The 22,157-nt window shown below is 54.2% G+C and overlaps 1 protein-coding gene and 1 pseudogene across 1 annotated transcript; both read right to left on the reverse strand.

Annotated features, from left to right (window-relative positions):
- Nucleotides 1–16,840: 16,840 nt before the first annotated feature.
- Nucleotides 16,841–19,419, reverse strand: LOC138101865 (zinc finger protein 135-like). The gene is made up of 2 exons (XM_068999621.1): nucleotides 19,364–19,419; nucleotides 16,841–18,876 (listed from the first exon to the last, which is right to left on the reverse strand). Exon 2 carries the CDS (start codon nucleotides 18,847–18,849, stop codon nucleotides 17,515–17,517), a length of 1,335 nt encoding a protein of 444 aa, XP_068855722.1. The 5' UTR covers nucleotides 18,850–18,876; nucleotides 19,364–19,419; the 3' UTR covers nucleotides 16,841–17,514.
- A 651-nt stretch (nucleotides 19,420–20,070) lies between these two features.
- The window catches only part of LOC138101878 (class II histocompatibility antigen, B-L beta chain-like), a 107,742-nt pseudogene continuing 105,655 nt past the window's right edge, over nucleotides 20,071–22,157 (reverse strand).

A 22,157-nucleotide genomic window follows, 5' to 3' on the forward strand; every position in this document is an offset into this window, starting at 1 on the left:
AAAATCTGCCTTGAAACCAAGATACAAGTAAAACATAAAAATACATCCAACACATCTTAAAACACTTGTAAAGGTATACAGTAAACACAGGAAGACCATTAAAAACTTGATTAGTGTACCTGGACTGATGGATTGATTTTAACATTCAATTTAAAAATATTAAGCTCAAATTAATTAAAGCACTTAATATGCAAAGACCAAGCACAAATAGGGATTTCATGTATGACACAAGGGGTGAGAGTCTTGGGTTGGGGGTTCCTCCTGCCCAGGTCCATCTCTGGAAGTCCCTGGATGTTTTGTGTCCATAAAAATCTTCGAAGCACCAAGATCAGGCCCCAAAAAAACCCTCATAGGAGATCCGCCTCTGTCCACTCTGAGCTTTTGGGGGTTTCCCTTCCCTGGGCTGATGGGGTCCTGTGGTCCCCCTGGAGTTCCCCATTCTGGGGTCTTGCTTACAGACGATCCAGGGGGTTTTGAGGGTCCCAGTGATCCCTTCTCCCCTGACTCTCTGCTCCAGGGTTCCATGGATCCCAGGTGTCCCCCCACTCCAGGTTTTTCCCCTTCCCCCCTTCAGGCTGCCTGGGATCCCCCAGCTCTGGGATCACCCCTATCCACTTTTCCCACTCCAGAGGTCTTGGGGTTCCCTTTCATTGCTCTCCTGGGGCATCCCCAAGACTGATGTCCTTCCCCTGCCAGTACCTGATGATCGTCACATGGACACCAAATATCCTCCCAAAGGAGGATCTGCAACTCAGCTTTGGGGTCTTGCAGGATCCAAACATCCCCCCCAAAAACCAAGCCCTTTTAGTGACCCACAAAGATATTTGGGTCTCGAATCTCGAATCTGCAAACTCCAAACACTCTTCACAAAAAATAACCCCTCTTGAGGACTCTCTCTGATGTATTTGGTCCCTTCCAGTCACCTGTGGGATGGAACCTCATGCTTCTCCTTCTACTACTCTTCCTGCTCCTCCTCCTCCTCTCTCCCTCCTCTTCCTCCCGCTCCTCCTCCATGCCCACTCTGGACCCCCCTTTCCTACCCCCGTCTACCCCTCAGCCGCCGGAGCACCGACTACTGGCTGGGGGGAACATCCCCCAAAAGTCCCCCGGGGATGGACAAGAGGGGTGGGTACCCTCCCATTGCCGGTCCATCCCCTCCCAGAGCCCTGGGGAATCACTCCAGGGATCAACTGATGGGGACATGAAGGGACAGCAATGGGAAACCCTTTCCTGCTGTGCTCCCTCACCCTATCCCCCTCTCCTATCCCTTTCTATAATTCCCCCAAATCCCAGCTCCAGCCAGCTCAATTTGGGGATGACCCACTGTCATGGGTTAGCATAGCTACAGAAGTGATTCTCTTGCAAAGAGGTGCTTACAGCTTTCCTCTATGACCTGACAGAACCTATCAACTGGCTAGTTTGAATACTGGCAACTTTTTAAGCCACTTAAGGAGCTTGACACACTTCTGGGATCCACATTTAAGAATGAACAAACCCCAGGAAAGCTCTCTCTTGCTTCTGGCCTTGGGACAGGTAACTGGGGGAGGGGGCCCACGCAGTCCAGCGGGTCCAGGCCGGGCCACAGCCATCCTGGAGCTGTGCGGCCCTGTTCCATCCATGCCCTCCCCACCCCCCCACCCCCCCACCCCCCCCCCCCCGGACTGGGGCTCATGTGACCAACAGCAATAATCGAACTCCAGCTGCATGGCTCGGGTGAGATTAACCCTTTTAGTGCTGTAAGTTTCCTCCAGAACAGATGAAGCCTGCAGACATCAATCCCCTCCCAACTCAATGCCATAAAGACACCAAAGTCAGTGAAGAAGGAAGAGCTGAAACCCTGAGGAAGGAGAAAGAGGAGATGCTTCAAGCTTAGAAGTTGAAATTCTATTGTAAAGCTATGGTGATAGACTATGATATATCAATCAGAGTACCGGTTGTAATTTCATGGAAGCATGGGAGGTTGGAGCATTCAAACTGTAATTGTGAGCAGAAGTACTTGTGCTGAAATAAGCAAATGACAGTAGCTGTAATTTGATGAGAACCCTTTGCTCCTGGGGGAGGAGGGCCTCTATTCTTAGAGATGAAATGCTCCCAGAGATGGGTGAAGAGAACCTTTGTTTCTGAACAGCTCAACCTTAAAATGGTACCCCAGTAGCTCAAGATTGGACCCTCAAAAGCAGTTGTGGGAAAAGCTGTAAGTCGGGGGAAGGGACTCTCACATGATGCGAGCAGAGAATCAACCTGGGCGGCTGCCTCATTGGGATACTGAAACCATGAGCGAATTTCTTGTGGAGATGTCTCCATAGCATGAGCAAGAGAAACTCCTCTCCCTAAGTGAACTGAAAAAGATTATTATAGAAGTGGTAAACAGACTGAAAATCTCAAGGGTTGTCTTTTTACATTATCAGTGGGAGAAGGGAGAAAGGTGGGGGAAGGAGAAGTGTTCTGAAGGTGTGGCCTGACTTTTTTTCTTTCTTTTAGGTCTGTTAATAAACTTCCTTATATTCTTTTAAGTTTTGTGCCTGTTTTGCTTTCTCCTAATTCTTATCTCACAGAAGGTAAATAAGTAAGTAATGAGTATTTTGGGCCAAACCACTACACCCACCCTCCTCTCTCACTCACTTTGGGTGTCCTAAATGCCCTTTTATGGCTTCTCCCCTCCTTTTCAATCGTGTTGAAAGGAATAAGAGGAATGTGTCTTTACAAACACATGGTGTGAATCTGCTCGGAGACAGGGCCAGGGACTTGTACATAAGGAAGTGACAGGAGAAACCATCAGTTTCAGAATATGGTACTGATTGACACAGACTGCTGCTTAGCCAAGGTCCTGCTCAATTCCTCAACTTCCAGAAGAACAACAAAGCCTGAACAGAGCCATGAATATCGGATGTTATACAAAAGGGGAGAATGTTGGCTAGCCTGCACATTCTCCCAGAGGTAATTAAGGACATAGACACCCGGGGGGACAGTAAGGGAAGCTAAAAAGGGGTCTCAGCAACAGGGGATGGATGGTATTGGTGTGCTGGGAAAGTCTTGGTTGAAGGGGAGTGTGCAGGAATACAGTTAAGGCAGACAGCAGCAGGAGGAATCCATGTGGTAAGAAAAAGGAAGATGGAAAAGATGAGGAAGAGAAAAAAAAGAGGATTGGGATTTTTTACAACACCTTCCACCGTCTTATCCTCAAAATTTACCAGCTGCAGGTCCTTCAATCCCTGCTTTCCAGGACAGGGAAAACAAGGAGGTCAGGATTTCAGGGGGTTTCCCTGTGGTTGGGAGCAGCAGGACCAGGCACAGAGGTGCGGGACCGGGAGCACGGACTGGGGGCCTGTGGGGAGCTGCGGGGCTGAGCTGGGACTTTGGGGCAGCCGGGGCTCAGCACCGGGCACTGCCTGACCCCACCACACCCTGGGCAGGGCCAGCAGTGGCCCCCGGCCCTCATGAGGCTGTGGGACGCCCTGGCCGCTGCCCAGCCCCATGGAGCTGCCAGCCCTGCCCGCCACGGGGCTGCGTTTGGACACTGTGGCAGGACAGGGACCAGCTCTGGGATATGGAATGTGGAGGGGAGGGTGAGCACAAGGAGGAGGAGGAAGGAACATCTGGGAAATGTGGATTGTACATGGAAGGATCAGGATTTTCTTTCAACGATCTTGTTTGGGGCACTGCAAAAACAAGTGATTTTGCAGAAAGCTCAGCAGCTGTCAGAGGATGAGCACCCACAGGCACTGAGGGGGCTGCAGGAGAGGCACAAGAAGCCCCTGCAGCACTTGGCCAGAAAGGCTCAGCAGGGGAATGCAAGAAGGGATGAGCAAAAGGCCAAGGTGAAGGCAAAGGCCATGGCAGAGTTTCTACAGCCCCCAGGGATGAACCGCAGGGCCCAAGGGGGCCCCAGCACCCAGGGGACGGCGGCGGCCACAAGCACCTGGCACAGGCATTGCCCTCCTCGGCACGGCAGAGCCCACCCAAACAGCCCCTGGCAAGGAATCAGGGGTCCATCTGCAGGCCAGAAGGACACTGCAAGCACAGACAGCAGCACCCTCAGCACCAGCAAGTCCACCCCACATGGACATGGATTGTCAGGGCTCTCAGAGCTCCCAGCAGACCAGGGACCCACCGCACCAGAGCCCTTGAGAACATTCAGGGCGCGTCTGGATCGAGACGAGGCCGCTCCTGATGGACACAGGGGCCTCTCGATCCACTCTGAATCTGAGACCTAAGGGGGGAAATTGTCAAGAAGTTCTTTGATTATTCAGGCAATAAGTGGGAAGGATGAGCAAGTGTGTTTTATTCAACCACTATTAGTAGATCTGGGAGATGGATTCGAAATGCATCAATTTCTGTTTGCTCCTAATTGTGATTGTAATTTACTGGGAAGGGATTTGGTGGCTGAAGTGGGAATGCAAATTCATATTGTCAAAGGAGATACAGAGGCTAACGCTGCTCTACCTTTCTGTCAAATGTCTGGGAAAGCCTCTGCTGAAGTGAACCCAGAAGTGTGGGCAGCCCCAGGGAAATAGGGAAAATCAGATATGGAGCCTCTCCAAATTCCTTTGGAGCAACCAGGACAAGTGGTGTCTAAAAGCAATACCCTGTTCCAAGGGAGGCAAGGAAGGGGTTACAGCCTCTTACTGAGTCCCTGCTAAAGGCAGCGCTTCTGGAGCCAGGCATCTCTCCCTACAACTCTCCTCTCCTGCCAGGCAAGAAACCCCATCATGGACACCAGAAGGAAAGCACAATTTACAAGGCTTCAAAAGCAGATTAACTGAGCCTCCTGCCCTGGCCCTCCCAGACAGGGAAAAACCATTTGAATTGCATGTGGATGTTAATCAGGGCCATGCCAAAGGAATTCCTGGGCTCAAATGATTCACCCAGTGGCCAGAGAGTGGCCTCATTGTCTGCAGAATTGTGCAGCCCTGGCTTTAATGGGAACCGAGGCCTGAAAACTGACAGCAGCAGAATCTCTGATTGTTCAAGCCTGGCATCAAGGTAAAGCTTTGTTAACCAAAGGAGCCTCTAAATGGATGAGCAGCACTCGGTTCTTACAGAATGAAACTTGTTGGATGGAACAGGAGGATTCAGAGTTGAGGACAGGGGAAGGGTTGAACCCAGCCTCCTGTTTGAACGGCCCTGGACACGGGGCTGGGAAGAAACCCATGGCTGCAGTCAAGTGACAGAGCTCCAGACCCTGGCTAGGAGAGATTTACCAGACATTCCCTGGCCTGAGGGAGAAAATGTGTTTAGGGATGGGTCCTCAAGGGCAGCAGAAGGAAAATGGGTCACAGGATATGCTGCTATTAAGAGAAGGGAATTAGAGGAAGTGGGGAGGTTACAGGTCAGCTCAGACAGAGGAGTTTGTGCCCTTGTGAGAGCCTGGGAATTATATCAGGAAAAGAGGGAACGTATTAACTGACTGAGTACACACAGGGGGTAGTCCACGGGTTTGGAAAACTGTGGGAGGGAAGAGCTTTGTTACCCTGCAGGGGAAAAACGTTCGCTCATGGAAGTTTAATTACTCACCTATTGGAAGTGGTGAATTTACCAACACGGGTGGCAATAACCCACGTTAGGGAACACCAGGCAATTTGCTCAGGGGAGCCAATAGGTCAGGGACTGGCAGAGGAAGAGGCTGGGAAAGCAGCACTTTTTTCCCTTTTCCTCCCTCCTCTCTTTTCCCCCAGAGGATTTGGAGATAATTAAAAACAGTGGGGCAGAGGAAAGAGACGAGAACTGGTTTACAAAGGACATTAACCAATGGATACCAAAAGTTTTGGCCCTACAAATATTAAAACAACTCCATGAAGGGAGTCACTGGAGCTCTGGAGGATTGGCAGAAGCCTTCCTCAAGATGTCCTGCCTTGGGTCTTTGTGTTCTGGTAAAACAAGCTGTTGAAGGCTGCATGATTTGTGCCAAGCCAATGACCAGGTTAGAAAGAAACTTGCCAGGGAGGGAGGCCTTGGCCTGTACATCCTTTCCAACAATTCCAGGTGGATTTTACTGAAATGCCCAAGTGGGAAGGCTTAAATATCTTCTGGAAACAGCATGGCAGCTCACAGGGTGGCAGAAGCATTTATGACCACTTCAGCAATCCCTGCATCAGTTATTAAGGCAGTTTTAGAACAAAAATTTCCAGGATATGGGATCGTGGAAGCAATAGACTCAGACAGGGGAACTCATTTTACAGGAAAGATCCTTCAGGCCGTTCTGGCTGCTTTAGGAACACAGTGGGACCTCCAGACCCCCTGGCACCCCCAGAGTCTGGCTGAGGTAGAAAGAATGAATGGGGAAATAAAGAAACACCTTCTGAAACTGCTCAGAGAAACCAAGATGCCACGGGTACGGCTTCTGCCAGTGGCTTTGGCAAGAAGGAGAGCCAGACCCAGGGCAGATATTCAGTTATCTCCCCTGAATTGATATTTGCAATTCCTCACCCTGCTCATTCTGACCTAGTGGGAGGTGGAGATCAGGGATGTCTGTTTCAAGCAGTCTGTGGCCAGAATCCTGTCTCTTGTGAAATCTCTTCCACAGGAAGCTCGGCTGGCACAGACCCTGCCTTGGGACTTTGCTGCCCACAGCATCCAACCAGGACATCAGGTCCTGCCTGAGGAGTGCAAAGAAGCACCACTGGTGGCCAAGGGCGTGGCCCATTCCAAGTGTCCCCGAGCACAGAAACAGCCGCCAGCACAGCTGAACACGGGGGGACCCCTCAGCCTCGCCTCAAGCTCTCGGAAGCCCCGCGGATTTGCACTCCCCGGCTGCAGGAGGAGCAGGCCAGGCCGCCACTGCCCCTGCACAGAAGGGGCCGCAGCAGCAGCCAGGGCTCCACAGCGGGGCAAGCCCCGGGGGCTGCCCACAGATCCTCTGCTGAAATTGTCTGGCTGGGCACCTCCTCTGGCATCTCCAGGCACTGAGGGCCAATCCTCGCTGGCACCGGGTGAGCTTCAGAGCTTTCTGTGCCTGCACTCGCCACAGCTGCTGCGGGAGACAGCGGGAGAATTCCACTCTGGCTCTCAGTTACACTCACACTCTGGGCTGGGTGTGACTAGATTACACCATTAGAAGGTTTTTCATAATAATCCTACTTCTATATTGTCAGTTGGGTTTGGCCCAGGGGTGCGACAATAAATTTTTAGTCTTAGCAGAAGAAGTAGCAAAAATCTGATATTGCTTTGGGGTTTTTTTGTCTATATGTGTGAGTGGCTGGTATGGGCTTTTTGATGTTCACCCTTAGGTTGCATTTTGCAAACCAGAAGAGTTTTAAAGGTGACCATTTAACTGGTAAACAGTTCATAGAATATTGTCAAAAAAGAAAAAAGAGGCTCTCAGAGGCCACATGGGACTCATCTGATGTCTGCCCTGAAAGAGAAGCTTCATTCCAGGCAGCCAGCAGAGGAGCTTTAGAAATGCAAATTATCTCTGCTGGGGGAAGATTGGAGAATGTCCCAGGCTCTCCTTGCCTGCCAGAGGAATTGGGCTGATTCCCTCTGCCCCTCACCCCAAGCTCTGCCTCCCTGCACAGACGGAATTTGCATCGCTAAAGGCAGAGCCCACACTGAGCATCTCTGACTCTGCAACAGAAATCCCTGAAGCTGCAAAGGAAAACAGCAAACAGAGAATGTTGGGAGAACTTCACTCACAAAAGCGGGGGGGAATCATCCCTCTCCCCACTCCAACATCTGCTGGCACTCTCTATGTTATACAGGGTGGGTTTGACCACTGGGCTGCTTTTGCTGCCACAAGTTCAGTGAAATCACTTGAGAATCCAAGGATGTGATGATTTCATCAGAGAAAAGCGGTCAATTGATGCATCCCTGGCATTTTTGGGAGCGCCCAAAAATGGGGAAAAGATGAACGGCCACCAGAACAAATCCTACAACACCATGGAGCAGCCCCTGGGAACCCAAACAAATTCATACCAGGTGCCAGAGAACCCACTGATCATTTCAATGCATCATTAGATTACAAGCTGTCCTCCAAACCATAACCAAGCCCACAGCTCCAGCTCCTGACCTTCTCACCCACCAATCCACTCCCATGAGCAACACCACATTTCACCCTGGGATGGCATCAGATTCCCTTTTAGCAGAAGGATCAGGAGGTTGTGGAAAATTAAATGACTCAAACTGCTCTTGGCAAAGAGATGGCAAAGGAAAAGTGGTGAAACAGATAACAAAGGAAATAAGAAAGCAGCTCATGTCCCTGTCCAAATGTGGAAAGGACGGGAATGGGACACATTTTTGTGGTTCCCTGGCAGATCATGGGTTAAACCAATGCTGTTTCTCCACGCAGGTGCTACAGCAACTCTCACCTTTTTACCATGCACCACACCTTGCTCAGTGCAGCTCATTCAGCAGGGGATCAAGGGCATGTAGGTGGCAGCCAGGCCCTCTGACCCAGAAACGGCTGCAAAAGGACACAGAATGAGGTCACTGAGAATAATCCCAAAACCAAAGGCGGCCCAGGAAGAACAGATTGAGTCAATGGTAATAAAAGTTTGTAAAGACAATTATTGAGAAAATAAGAAGTAGAGGGATTGAAATGAGTATGATGAATATGTCTTTACAAACAGATGGTGTAAATCTGCTTCGAGATAGGGCCAGGGACTCGTAAACAATGAAGTAACAGGAGAAACCATCAATTTCAGATAATATCACTAACTGACACGGAGTGCTGCTTCAGCAAAGATCCTGCTAAATTCCAGAACTTCCAGAAGAAGAACAAAGACTTAACAGAGCCATGATTATCGGATGTTATACAAAGTGGGGGTGCACATTAAGGGGCACGTGCAGCCGGCGGATCGGGAAGTCTGTACCTTCCAAGGACCTCAGCCACTGGGGAAAGCGACACGGAGATGCGGCCGAGGAAATCAGGATAAAAAAGAGGCTGCGTCCTCCAACACTTGGACAGACCCCACGGGAAATGCCCCGTGGCCTCTCCCTTGCTCCAGGAATAAAGTTCCTTTTACAGGACTCCTCCGGCTCCTCTGGGGACACAAACCTCTGGCCACGGGAACTTTCCCGCACACTCCCGCCGACGGGGCAGCCACCTCTGTCCTACCCACAGCAGCCGGGACGAGCCAGCGCTGCTCCGGCACCGGCTCCTGCCGAGGCAGCAGCGGCAAGGAGAGCGCGGGCAGCCGCTCCCGCAGCGCCCTCACGCCAGGGCGAACACGGCGCCCACACGGCACAACGAACCCGCCCCAGCCCCCTGCCGCCCCCTCCGCCCGCAGCCAGCGCCGAGCCCCGCCAGAACCGAGCGCGGCTCCCACCTGCGCTGGGGCCGCCTCCGAGCTCCGCCGCCGCCTCACCGGGCTCCGGCCGCCGCCGCCGCTCCCGGGCCCGCACAGACGCTCCGCCAATGGCGCCTCTGCTGCGCCACGGCCGCCCTGCCGGCGGCTCCGGGCCCGGGCTGCTCCCCGCTCCGACCAATCAGCGCGCCAGAACCACGACTGACGGCAGCACCGCCCAATCGCAGCTAGGGGCGGGCTCTGCACACGGCCCAGCCTCGCCCCGCGCTCCCAGCGCCCCCCGGGCTGCGTGAGGGGAAAGCCGCAGCTGAGGAACAGCCCTGGAACGGGCCTGGAACGGGCCCGGCCCGAGCCGCCATTCAGCTGAGAAGGGAAACAAAGCTCTCCGCTGCTCCCGGCCCGACTTGCCCAGCCCTGCGTGTTGGCTGCCTCCGGCTCCTTGGCAAGCCCTGCAGCCTCGCTACTCCCGCCCCTCATTCGGAGCATCAGTGCATGGCTTTGATTTCCCCCAAAAAGGGAAAACCGCCCCAAACCCCTTTGGCTCAGTGCATGAGGGGAGAGATTTGGGGCACAAAACTCCCAAAGTCGTTTATGCCCAGCTTGGGAAGAACAACCCAAGCCAAGCGGAGGTGGGACCCCCCAGCAGCGCCTCTCTGCCGCCCCAGCTGAAGCCCTCGCTGGCTGCTCCAGGCGGGATGGGCAGACTGGGAGCACTGGGAAGGGGCCCCGGCTCGGGCCGCAGCCCCCGGGGCAGCCCCACGGCAGCTCCAAGGCTCCGCCAGCCGGGATGGAACGTGGGAGGGGGAGCAGGGCAAGGGCCGGGGCTGTCGGTGCCCAGGGGACACAAGGGACAGCGGGGGCACTTCACAAGCATTTAATGCAAAAGATAAAATCATAAGGAAGACAAAAACAACAGCAACAGAGGCACCATAGCCCAGGGCCACACAGGAACATGTCCCATTGGAGTGGGGTGACGCTGGCCCGATGTCAGGCACCCACCACAGCCGCTCTCTCCTTGCCCTCCACAGCCAGACAGGGGACAGAAAATTTAACCAAGGGCTCATGAGTTTAGATAAGGACCAGGAGATTTCCCTCATCAAACACCATCATGGGCAAAACAGGTTCGAAATTAGAGATATGAATTGAATTTATTACTAACAAACTCCAAACAGGATAATGAGAAGAAGACCCTTCCAAACTTCTTCCTCCCACCCCTCCCTCCTTCCAGCTCTACCTCCCACCCTGGCAGTGCAGGACACAGGGAATGGGAGCCATGCTCATTTCATCCCCGGTGCCTTCTCCCGCTGCTCAGGGACAGGAGTCGTTCCCCTGCTGCACCCTGGGCTCCCTCCCACCAGACAGTTCTCCAGGAACTTCTCCACCCTGAGTCCGTCCCAGGGGCAGCAGTCCCCTCACACTGCTGCAGCCCCGGGGGTCACTCTGCCCCGGGGTCAGTCCTGCAAGGAGAGGCTGCTCCAGCGGGGCCCCTCTGTCCACGGGTCTCCCACGGGGTCACAGCCTCTCCTCAGGCATCCCCTGCTCTGGTGGGGGCTCCTCCAGGGGCTGTGGGTGGATCTCTGTATCCCCGGGGATCTCTGCATCTGGCACCTCCATCTTTGGAGCCACCATGGATTGGCACTGCTGGACATAGAGGAAGCTTCCAGAACCTTCTCCCAGAATCCACCCTGTAGTCCCCCTGCTACCAAAACCAGATCGAGCAAAACCAATACAGCCCCAAAAATGGGGTCCCAGATATCCAGGAGCTCAGGTGCACCCCAAAATGGGGATGGAGATGTTCAGGTGTGCCCAAAAATGAGGCCCCAGATGAGGGCGTTCTTTGCTTGGCAGCAACTGTGCCCTCTGCAACTGCACAGGGAGAGGAAATACAAGGACAGGCCCAGGAGCTGAGAGAAGGACTGGAAGAGATCCTGACCCGAGCACCAGCATGGGCACAACAGACCCAGCCTGGGCACAGGAAGTGAATTTGCTACCAACCAAATCCCAGCAGCACAAGGAGAAGGCAAAGAAAATTTTCCAAAACCTTCCCCCCACCCAGCAGGGATCACCCGGAACGGAGGTCACCAGGGCTCTGCCCAACGGGGGTCACTGGGGATCATCCAACCCCGATCCTCCCACGGGGGATGGAGCTGGAGCAGTGCACGAAGCTCTTCCCGCACTCGGGGCACTCGCAGGCCTCTCCCCAGTGCGGACGTACTGGCAGGTGATGAGCTGGTAGCTCTGGCTGAAGCTCTTCCCACAATCCAAGCACTCCAAAGGCCTCACTCCAGTGTGGATCTTGTGGTCCTTGATGAGGTGGGAGTTCTTGCTGAAGCTCTGCCCACATTCCAAGAACTTGTAGTGCTGTTCCCCGGCGTGGATCCTGCGATGGGTGACCAGGTCAGGCTTCTATAGGAAGCTCTTCCCACATTCCAAGCATTAGGAGGGATGTTCCTTAATTTGGATCTCCTGCTGCCGGAGCAGGTGGCAGCTCTGGCTGAAGCTCATTCCACGTTCCAAGCACTTGTAGGGTGTCTCAGTTTGAGAGACGATTTAAAAGAGGACACTCTGGAGTGAGTGTCGCCTCCTCTACAGGGTTCCAATAATCCCTTTCCACCAAGAGGAAACGGGTATGAATAGATGAAAGTGAAGAAAACTCCAGCGGTTTGTTAACAAACAGAATGCCCTCAAGGCAAGAAAAAACAGTAAATAACTGCTAGACATTAAATTGTCAGCCCTTACCCCCACACACCCCCTGGGACAAAAGACCCAAAACGCCGGATAAATCCCCGCTCTCCACACGCGGTACAGGACGGCGCCGGCTTCTCCCTCGGGGAAAAACCAGCCCGGGGCTGTTCCGAAGGCGGTGAAAGCCCGGGCTCGGCCGGCGCTGAGCTCCTGCCCAGGGCGGCTCCGCGGGCACGGGCCCGGCAGGCGAAGCAGCGGCGCTGAAGCCCCGGGCTGTTTTCTCTCCCGGCTCGGCCCGGCTCGCAGGGGCTTTGGGCTGCAGCGGCGCCGCTCCGCTCCCGCCGGCGCGGAGCCCCCGGGCTCCGACAGAGCAGCTGCTCAGCTCCCTGCGGGCACCCCGAGGCTCGCCGCTGCAGCCTCTCCGAACCGCGGCAAGGAAAAAATCCTCTCTGTGCCTGCGCCAAAAAAGCTTTTCAGCCAAGCAAAAAGCCTCGGTGGACAGAGGGCGGCGGAAAACCTGGGCAGCGAGGCTTCAAAACGCCCGCACAGCGAACGAGGAGCCTCTCCCCGCCCCGGCCCCACACAAGGCCTGTCCCAGGCTCCCGGCGCTCAAAGACACAATAACCATGCTCTGGGCACAGACCATCACAGGAACTCATCCAAGGCAATTGTGGATACAATAATCACCTATATATACCCATAAAAGCATGTACTGAACTCTGGACACAGCAATGTGCACATCGGACAGGAGTGGAGAGGCTGAACGAACACCAGGGAAGATGTGGAATGTACGGACAGAGCAAACCCTCCAAATGCTTTCACCTGATTCCCAGCTTTTCCGTGTTTCAAGGGCTCTGACTGCTGGATTTGACAGAACTGAGATCTCACCGTGAAAAGCAGAGCAGTCTGGAACCAGACACTGCTCTAGGAGTCAAAGTCTGGAGTTGCCACATCTCACTTCTGAAAATTTATTGAATAAAAACCTCATTGCCCACAATGTTTCCCTCCCTGACCTTCCTAACACATAACAAAAAGTGATTGATTTCTTTTTAAAGGTGTTGGAGTGAAGGCTCCTCTGGACTCAGGCCCAGAGGGAAGCCAAAGCACAGGGGTTGAATTAAAACCTTTGGACAAGCTGAGATACATGAAGCCACACCAAAGTGAAATAGAAATATAGATTTTTTTTAACATTTAGTAGAAATATATGCTAAGTGCCTGTGTTGGGGTGACCTTATATTGCTTGGGGTGACCTCCCATATCGCTGCCTATGCCCAGAAATTAATTTTTGTGCCTTTCTATGCCTCCAAACTGAGACTGAGAGGGGAAAGGAAAAACTGAGCAAAACTTTTTCAAAGCAGTTTGCAGCTTGCTCAAGGTCACACACAGATAGTAATTGGTTTCCCAGCTGTGGCAGGGGAGGGAGGAAGCACCCGGCTTGCTGTTTCCCGAGGACAGTTTTTTGGCCAGGGGTTCAGCTGCTTTTTCTCTGGAGAGAGACTGAGAGTTGAATTTTTCCTTCCCTGGAATTTCAGATTTTCTCCCTTTTCTACTGGACTGCTTGATTGCTTCAGCCTCAGAGCACATCAGGAGGACTTTCCAGCGGGCACAGAGGGCCTGGCCCTGGGCCAAGCCGCAGCTCCGAGGAGACCAAAGGGAGGACTCTTGACACTTTCCCAGGTTTTTCCTCCACAGCGAGAGATTTTATTATTTAGCATTATTATCCTTTTCCCGTGTGTTTGTTAAATAAATAGTTTTTATCTCTTTCACTTCCCTTTGAGGAAAATTTATTTTTTCCCAAACCTGGTGGGGGGAGGGGTGGTTGTGCCTTCTCTCAGAGGATATATTTCTAAATTTGGCCAAACCGGAACAGTGCCTTAAACATTAAAAAGCTGTAGCAGAGACTTTAAACACAGTTCTTGCTGCATCAGTGTTACCTTTTCACTGAATTCTTTACTTTAGACAAAATATAGATAGAATTACACTGTTCACATTTTTTAGATAGAGTGTTCACATAAACAATAAGAGCTGAGAGAAACTGTATACGCAAATCTGTGTAATACCTATAAAATACTTGTGTAAAACTTAGAATTGTTAGAATTAGACCAGGATAGGTTAAGAAAAGAAAAACTAGAATTGTGTGTTAATCTTACTGGTCAATACACAAATATAATCCAAACTTGTGTAAGAAAAAATATAGAGTCTAGAAAATAGAGCATATAGAGTCTAGAGTCTAGAATCTAGAGCATATAGAGAGCATATAGAGTATAGAGCATATGGAGCATATAGAGCATACGGAACAAGAAGCAGCTGTTTTTGCCTGCTGTTGCTGTTTGCTTTTATCATGTAACCCACTTCAAACTCTGCCTTCAAGAAAGCTATTAGACTATGAAATAAAGAACTCAGCAGAACAGCAGCCTCCTCTCCTCTTTTACCCTGGTCCAAGAAGGAAGGGTACCCCGTCAAAAGCTCAACATAAAGGGTGTAAGAAACACATAAAAAACCACTGAAAATGTTCCCTCATAAAAAGTCACGTTGAGAAAATACAGAATAATGAAGAGTGTCTAGGAAAACCTGCTGTAATTTCTCAGGATTTTGCCTTGGGGTGTCAGTTCAGAACCCGGCTCTGTCTCCCAGGTGCCCAAGTTCCCGGGCCAGCTCCAAGCAGCCTCTCCCGGCTTTCCAGCCTGGCTTTCCCGGCTCTGCCCCGGGCGGGCACTCGGTGTTTCCGTGCTGCCCCCGCCCCGCTCAGCTCCCCGTGCCCTGCAAAGGCGCCGAGGCTGCGCTCGGTGCCCCTGGGTGCCACTGACCGAGGCAGTGACGAGTCCCGGTGCCCCGGCAGAGCCCTGAGGGACACCCTCGGCCCGGGCCTCCCACGGGACATGGAGCCACTGCCCACAGGGCCCTGGCACGTCCGTGCGGCCAATTCCTCCTGCCCCGAGCGGCCCGGGCTGCAGCCCCAGCGCTCCGCAGGGCCGGGCTGCGGCTGTCGGGTGCGAGCGTGGCCGAAGCCTCCCAGGGCTCGGGGCACGGCAGAGGCTACAAGGCCACAAGTCCGGGGCTGCTCCGTGCTGGTTCCAGTCTGTCCCTCTGTGGCTGGGGTGCCGGCTGTGGCCCTTTGTGACACGGGCACGGGTCAGGGCCCTCGGTGAGGGCGGGACACTGTGGTGCTGTCACGAATGAAAGTGTTTGAGATCGCTTAAAAAACCAGTGGCAAGGGTATGAGCAAAAGTCAGATTTAACATTAAGCAACAAAGCACAACAAGTTCATTGTCAAGATTCACTCTACTACCTACAGGACAGCTAGGGCACAACAAGGGAGAACAAACAACAACAAAACCAAACAAAATCCAGGCAATCAAAACAGAAATGAGCTGAGAACGCTCTAGAGGGGTGTGGGGGTGTGGGGTGGGTGTTCAGGTGCATGGGACAAAAGACTGTGCGGGCAAGGATAAAAAGGAACACAGCCTAAATGCTTATAAACACTGAAACTTAACAGTATTTTAACTCATAACTCAACTTATACCCTAGGCCTAACAATTCGACAAAGGAACAACACTGAACTTATACCTAACTTATAACTTCACCTTAACAATTCAACAGAGGAATAACCCTTAACAGCATTTAACCTTACTTACAGCTGTAACTTCCAAGTTATACCTAGCAACTTAACAGAAAAACACCACTTAAAAACACTTAGCTTAGACCTTATGTTTCACATCTTAGCCAAAGAACAACACTTAGCAGTGATTAAGTGAGTTTATAATGATAACTGAACCTTACCTACAGGCCTAACTTGGGTATCCAAGGTACTTAAACACCTATGAAAACAGTATTTCTCCCAGATTTGCTATAGCATATGTGCAGGGGCACGCACACAGACAGAAACAGTCAGAGCAAGCAAGGTTCCTGTGAAAAATTCCCCTCAGAGGTCAGTGAAATCCTCACTTTGGCAGCTTTTTCTTCTCCCGCTGGGCACAGGATCAGGCCTCGAGGAGTGAGGGTATCGGCCCAGGACACGTTGGGGTTCGGCGAGCTCCAGGCATAGCAAACCTGAGGGTTTGCTGGCTCTGACAGGCCCCCTCAGAGGGAGATTCCTGGTCACAGCCCACGGTGGCCCAGGAGAACTCAAAGGGTCTCCTTTTGGGCCGCTGTTGAGAGGGTCCCAAGAGAGTGGGCTTCAGTCATAATGATGTTTCATCCCGGCCACAGCTTGGGTCGGCACTTTCTCTGAAAGTGGGAGAACAGGAATGCTATGCCATTCAGGCAAGAGGAATCTTTTCCAGGGCTGGTCATAAGGAAAGCAGGAGCTCCTCAGCAGTTCCTGGGAGCAGACAATATTTCTGACAAGCTCAGAAAGAGCTGAGCCCAGGTGCTGTTTTCAAGGCCAAGGCCTAACAAGCATTTCTCAGATCACGCTGCAGCCTGGAAAGGAGGAGAGAGGAATGCACCAGCACACTGGGATCCCAGGGGTGCCCATGGCCTGGGGTGATGCTGGAGCAATGCCAGGCACCCACCAAAGCCACTCTGTCCCTGCCCCCTGCAGCTGCACAGGGGAGAGAAAATTTAACCAAGGGTTCCTGGGATGGGATAAGACTGGGAGAGATCCCTCAGCAAACACCGGCACGGGCACAACAGACCCAGCCTGGCTACAGGGAGGGAATTTATTACCAACCAAATCCCAGCAGCACAAGGAAAAGGCAAAAAATCTCTCCAACACCTTCCCCCCACCCAGCAGGGATCACCCAGAACGGGGGTCACCAGGGCTCTGCCCAACGGGGGTCACTGGGGATCATCCAGCGCCGATCCTCCCATGGGGGATGGAGCTGGAGCAGCGCACGAAGCTCTTCCCGCACTCGGGGCACTCACGGGATATAGGAGAAGTGTCAACGAAGGATGTCTGGACTTCTGGCAGCTCTCTTGAAAGCTGTTTATTGCATAGGCAAAGTTACAGCATTTCAGGGAGTGGGTATCCAGAGCCAGCCCTAGAGCTGCCAGCTCCAGCTGTAGGCATACCTGAAGCCACCTTCTGTTCAAGTTACAAAGCATTATATACTTTTCTTTGCTGAGTAGCTTAACACATAACAACCAATAAGCACCATACACAATACCTTTACCTTTGCCTATAGTCTATCATAGCTACTACCATTACCATATTATAGTCATTATTATCCAGTCACAAGAGTAAGTAAGTTACAAGTTAAGCTTACAATGGGAAATTCTCAGACCTCTCTTCTTCTTGCTACATCAACATTTGTTTGCCTGCCATATCTCTCTTTTTGGTAAAAACATGTTTTCTATTTACTTATGCTCTTCTTGAGACTTACTTATTTGTTGAAAAACATGTCTTGTTTGTAGTCACATACCTTTGTCCTACTCCTAAAAATCTCCTTCCAACTCATCTCTAGCCTTTTCCGTCTCAGTTATTCAGTGGTCAGTGTTTCAGCAAAACATCTTTTACTTTATATCAAAACTTGCTTTCATTTCTATCTCATCCTCAGTTTCTACATTCAGAGATCTTTCTGCCAAGCCTACATATCTGTGAAACTTTCTTACCAAACTTTCATCCTCCCCAACAGCAGGGCTTCCCTTACTGGTGGCTCCGTTGGTGTTGGGTCAACTGAGAGCTCTGTGAGAAGCTCTTCCCACACTCGGGACACTCGTAGGGCCTCTCCCCAGTGTGAATGCGCCGGTGCCTGATGAGATGGGAGTTGCGGTTAAAGCCCTTCCCACACTCCAAGCATCTGTAGGGCCGTTCCCTGGTGTGGATTGTCTGGTGCCGGATGAGGTTGGAGCTCTGGCTGAAGCTCTTCCCACACTCCCCACATTCATAGGGTCGTTCCCCGGTGTGGATCCTCCGGTGCTTAATGAGGTCAGAGTTATGGCTGAAGCTCTTCCGACATTCCAAACACTCGTAGGGCCGTTCACGTTTGCTGGTGTGGATATTCTGGTGGCTGATGAGGTGGGACCTCCACCTGAACCTCTTCCCACATTCCACGCACTCGTAGGGCCGTTCCCCAGTGTGAATCTTGAGGTGCTTGTTGAGGTTGGAGTTCCAGGTGAAGCTCTTCCCACATTCCCTACATTTATAGGGCCGTTCTCCAGTGTGGATGTTCTGGTGCTGGATCAGGTCAGAACTCGTGCTGAAGCTCTTCCCACACTCCAAGCACTCGTAGGGCTTCTCCCCGGTGTGCATGCGCCGATGGCTGACAAGGTGGGAGTTGCGGTTGAAGCCCTTCCCACAATCAGCGCAGCGGAAGGGCCTCTCCTCTGTGTGTGTTGGCTGATGTTGGAGGAGTTTCGTGGTGGTCTGAAACCTCTTCCCACACTCAGAACACTCGTAGGGCCTCTCGCCGGTGTGGCTGCGCCGGTGGACATTGAGGCTGGAGTTCCGTCTAAAGCTCTTCCCACATTCCAAGCACTTGTAGGGCCGTTCCCCAGTGTGGATTGTCTGGTGCCGGATAAGGTTGGAGCTCTGGCTGAAGCTTTTCCCACACTCCCCACACTCGTAGGGTCGTTTCCCACTGTGGATCTTGCGGTGCTTGTTGAGGTCGGAATTGCAGCCAAAGCTCTTCCCACATTCCCCACACTCATAGGGCTTTTCCCCAGTGTGGGTCACCTCGTGCCGAACCAGGTGGGAGCTCTGGCTGAAGCTCTTTCCACATTTCAAACAGGTGTAGGGCCGTTCTCCAGTATGGATAACCTGGTGCCGGATCAGGTTGGAGCTCTGGCTGAAGCCCTTCCCACATTCCAAGCACTTGTAGGGCTTCTCCCCACCCTGAGGCTTCTCCCCCAGCTCCGAGCTCCGCCTGGATCTCCGGCTGCCTTCCCGGCACAGGGGGGCTCTTTCCTCCTTGGATCTCTCTGGGCTGCTTTTGCAGCCCCTCCTCGTGCGGCATCTCCGGGGCTTTTCCTCCTCCTCCATCCGGCCACGCCTTGGGAATGACAAATCCTGGTTTGGAGGATAAACAAGGGGTGAGTTTGTTGGGCTGGGGGTTCCTCCTGCCCAGGTCCATCTCAGGAAGTCACCGGGCATTTTGTGTCTGTAAAACTCTTCAAACCACCAACATTCAACCAAAAAAAGCCTCTCAGGAGTTCCCCCTCTCTGATCGCCACACTTTGGTGTTTCGCGGGTCCCCCTTCCCTGGGCTGATGGGGGTCCCGTGGCTCCTGCAGTCCCCCCTCCCCAGGATCCCGCTTAGGGATGATCCGGGGATCCCACATCCCCCCATCCACTGCCCGGGCTCTGCCGGCAGCAACCATCTCCCCCTCCCTCCCCCCAGCAAAAACCCCAACCAGTCGTGGACCCCCGTTATCCGCCCAAGTGGCATTTGCGGCTCAGCTTTGGAGTCCTCTCGGCTCTATCTATCCACCCCCCCAAAAAAAACCCACCAGGGACTCTCCGATATATTTGGGGCGAGCTCCCCTTCCCCGCTCACCTGCGGGATGCGGGGTGAGCGCGGATGATCCCAGGGCCGGAGCTGCTGCGGACGCAACGGACGCCGGAACCTACAATTTTTTCCTGTTCCTCCTCCGTTTCCTGCTCCTCCTCTTCCCCTCTCCCTCCTCTTCCTCCCGCTCCTCCCCTGGCTCCTCCTCCACCCCCTTCTCCCGCTCCTCCTCTTTCCTAATCCCGCCTCCTTCTGCTCTTCCCTCCGGCCCTTCTCCCGCTCCTTCCTCACCCCTCCTCCTCCTCCTCCTCCTCCTCCTCCTCCATCCCTTCTCCTGCTCCCCCCGGGCCCAGTGCCCACCCTTGGCCCCCCGTTTTCCCAGCGCGGCCGCATCCCGCAGGAGGAGCCGGGATGGAGCCGGGAGAGGTCGGGCTGGGGCAGCGCTGGGCTCTGGGCCCGGCCTGGGCGCCCCCCACGCGCCCCCTCCCCAAATTCCCCTGGCGGGGGGCGCTGGGGGCGAGTGGGGGGCGCAGGTGGGGTCCGGGTGGGGAGCGCTGAGCGCTGCGGGTCTGCCTGGCAACTGGTGAGTCACCAGCGCCGCGCGCTCTGATTGGCTGAACGTCCTCATTCCCGATCCATCCCGGGGCAGGTTCTCCTCCCCCCCCCCCCCCCCCCCCAAATCTCGGCCCCCTCGCGGGGTACCCCCCAGTCCCTCCCCACCGCCCCCCAATAAACAGGACCGGGGCGAACTGGAAAGTTTTATTGGGAACACTGGGAGCAGCCTGGCAGGGGCAGAGTGACAGCGGGGCTGGGGGGGACACACGACCCCCCCCAAATCAGCGCGGGGACGGAGCGGGGGGTCCCGGCCGGGCCCGAGGCCACGGGGAGGGGCTGCGGCCGCCGGCGGCTCAGGAGCTCTGTGGGCAGAGAAAAGGGGGTGACATTGGGCTGGGGGGCCCCAGGAGAGCACAGAGCTCCGGGGGAGGGGGGACACGAACGCCGGGACCCCCCCTCACCTTCTTGCTCAGGTAGAAGCCGAGACCCAGTGCCAGGAAGACGAAGCCCAACACGAAGTCCCCGATCCCCGTCAGCATCTTGCTGCAGGCAGCGACCGGCGGCATCTCTGGGGGGTCTGCAGGGGTCAGGACCCCCAAAACCTCTTAGAGACACCTCAAGACTCTCCAAGCACCCTCCCAGGACCCCCTGAAACCTCCGCCCAGTCCCTCCCCAGCCTTCTCAGGACCCCCAAACCCTTTCCCAGTCCCTTCCCAGCCCCACCAGGACTCATCAAGACCCCTCCCGGTCTCTTCCCTGCACAACCAACCTCATCCCAACCCGTTTTTCTGTCCCCAGTCTTCTTCCAGCCCCTCCAGGCTCACTCAAACTCCCTCCCAGTTAGACCTAGCACCCCCAAACTCCCTCCCAGTGTCCATTAGGACCCCTGTAGCCCCATCCCAGCCTCCCCAACATCCTTCAAACCCCTTCCCAGCCCCTCCAGCCCCTCATGCTCCTCTCCCAGTTTAAACCAGGCTCTGTCAAACTCCCCCCCAGTTACTCCCAGCACACCCCAATTCCCCTCCCAGGCTCCCCAGTCCCTTCCCAGCTCCCCCCGGTGCTGTGGGAGCCGGGCCATATCCCAGTGCCGGCTCAGGGGGTGCTCCAGGCTCACATGGCTTCACCTGGCAGGTGGAGGTGACCCCACATCAGGGGGAGTTTCCAGCAGCACCAGGAGCTGGTGGGTCCAGTCCTCGTTGGGGATGATGTCGGTGGCCACCACGTGCCCCGAGAGCTCCTGCTGGCTCTGGAACCACCTCACCTGGATCTCCAAAGGGTAGAAATCCATCCCAGAGCAGAGCAGGCAGCCAGGACTGGGCTGGGAGCTCAAAGGCACCAGCAAGACGGACACGCTGGGGGCACTGGGAGAGAGCTGTGAGACACTGGGATCAGCTGGTGAGGCATGGAGAGAGAGAGGCTGTAGGGCTGGTGCACCACTGAGAGGGGCTGGAAATGCAGTGGGAGGCACTGGGAGAGAGGGTGCAGGTCTGGGAGTGGCCTGGGAATGGACTGAGAGCTAGTGGAAGGGATTGAGAGGGTCTGTGGTGGCACTGGGAGGGAGTGGGAGTGGGAAGGAAGTGCACGGCACTGGGAGGCCAAGTCCAGTGCGGGGCACTCGGTGCTGAGGGTCTGCCTGGCAACTGATGAGTCCAACACCTTCCCCCCACCCAGCAGGGATCACCCAGAACGGGGGTCACCAGGGCTCTGCCCAACGGGGGTCACTGGGGATCATCCAATGCCGATCCTCCCACGGGGGATGGAGCTGGAGCAGCGCACGAAGCTCTTCCCACACTCGGGGCACTCGCAGGGCCTCTCCCTGGTGCAGGTGTGCCGGTGCTTTCTCAGCATGGAGCTGCCCCCAAAGCTCTTCCCACATTCCGTGCAGGTGTAGGCCGTTCCCCTGTGTGGATCACCTGGTGCTCGATCAGGAGCATGCTCATGCTGAAGCTCTTTCCACATTCCCCACATTCACGGGGTCGTTCCCCACTATGGATCTTGCAGGGATGGATAAGGCTGGAGCTCTAGCTGAAGCTCTTCCCACATTCCAAGCACTTGTAGGGCTTCTCCCCACCCTGAGGCTTCTCCCCCAGCTCTGAGCTCCGCCTGGATCCCCGGCCGCCTTCCTGGCACAGGGCAGCTCTTTCCTCCTTGGATCTCTTTGGGCTGCTTTTGCAGCCCCTCCTCGTGCGGCATCTCCGGGGCTTTTCCTCCTCCTCCATCCGGCCACGCCTTGGGAATGACAAATCCTGGTTTGGGGGGAGAAACAAGGGGTGACCACTTTGGGCTG

Source organism: Aphelocoma coerulescens, unplaced genomic scaffold (genome assembly GCF_041296385.1).
Source record: "Aphelocoma coerulescens isolate FSJ_1873_10779 unplaced genomic scaffold, UR_Acoe_1.0 HiC_scaffold_56, whole genome shotgun sequence".
In the NCBI taxonomy this organism is placed as follows: Eukaryota; Metazoa; Chordata; class Aves; order Passeriformes; family Corvidae; genus Aphelocoma; species Aphelocoma coerulescens.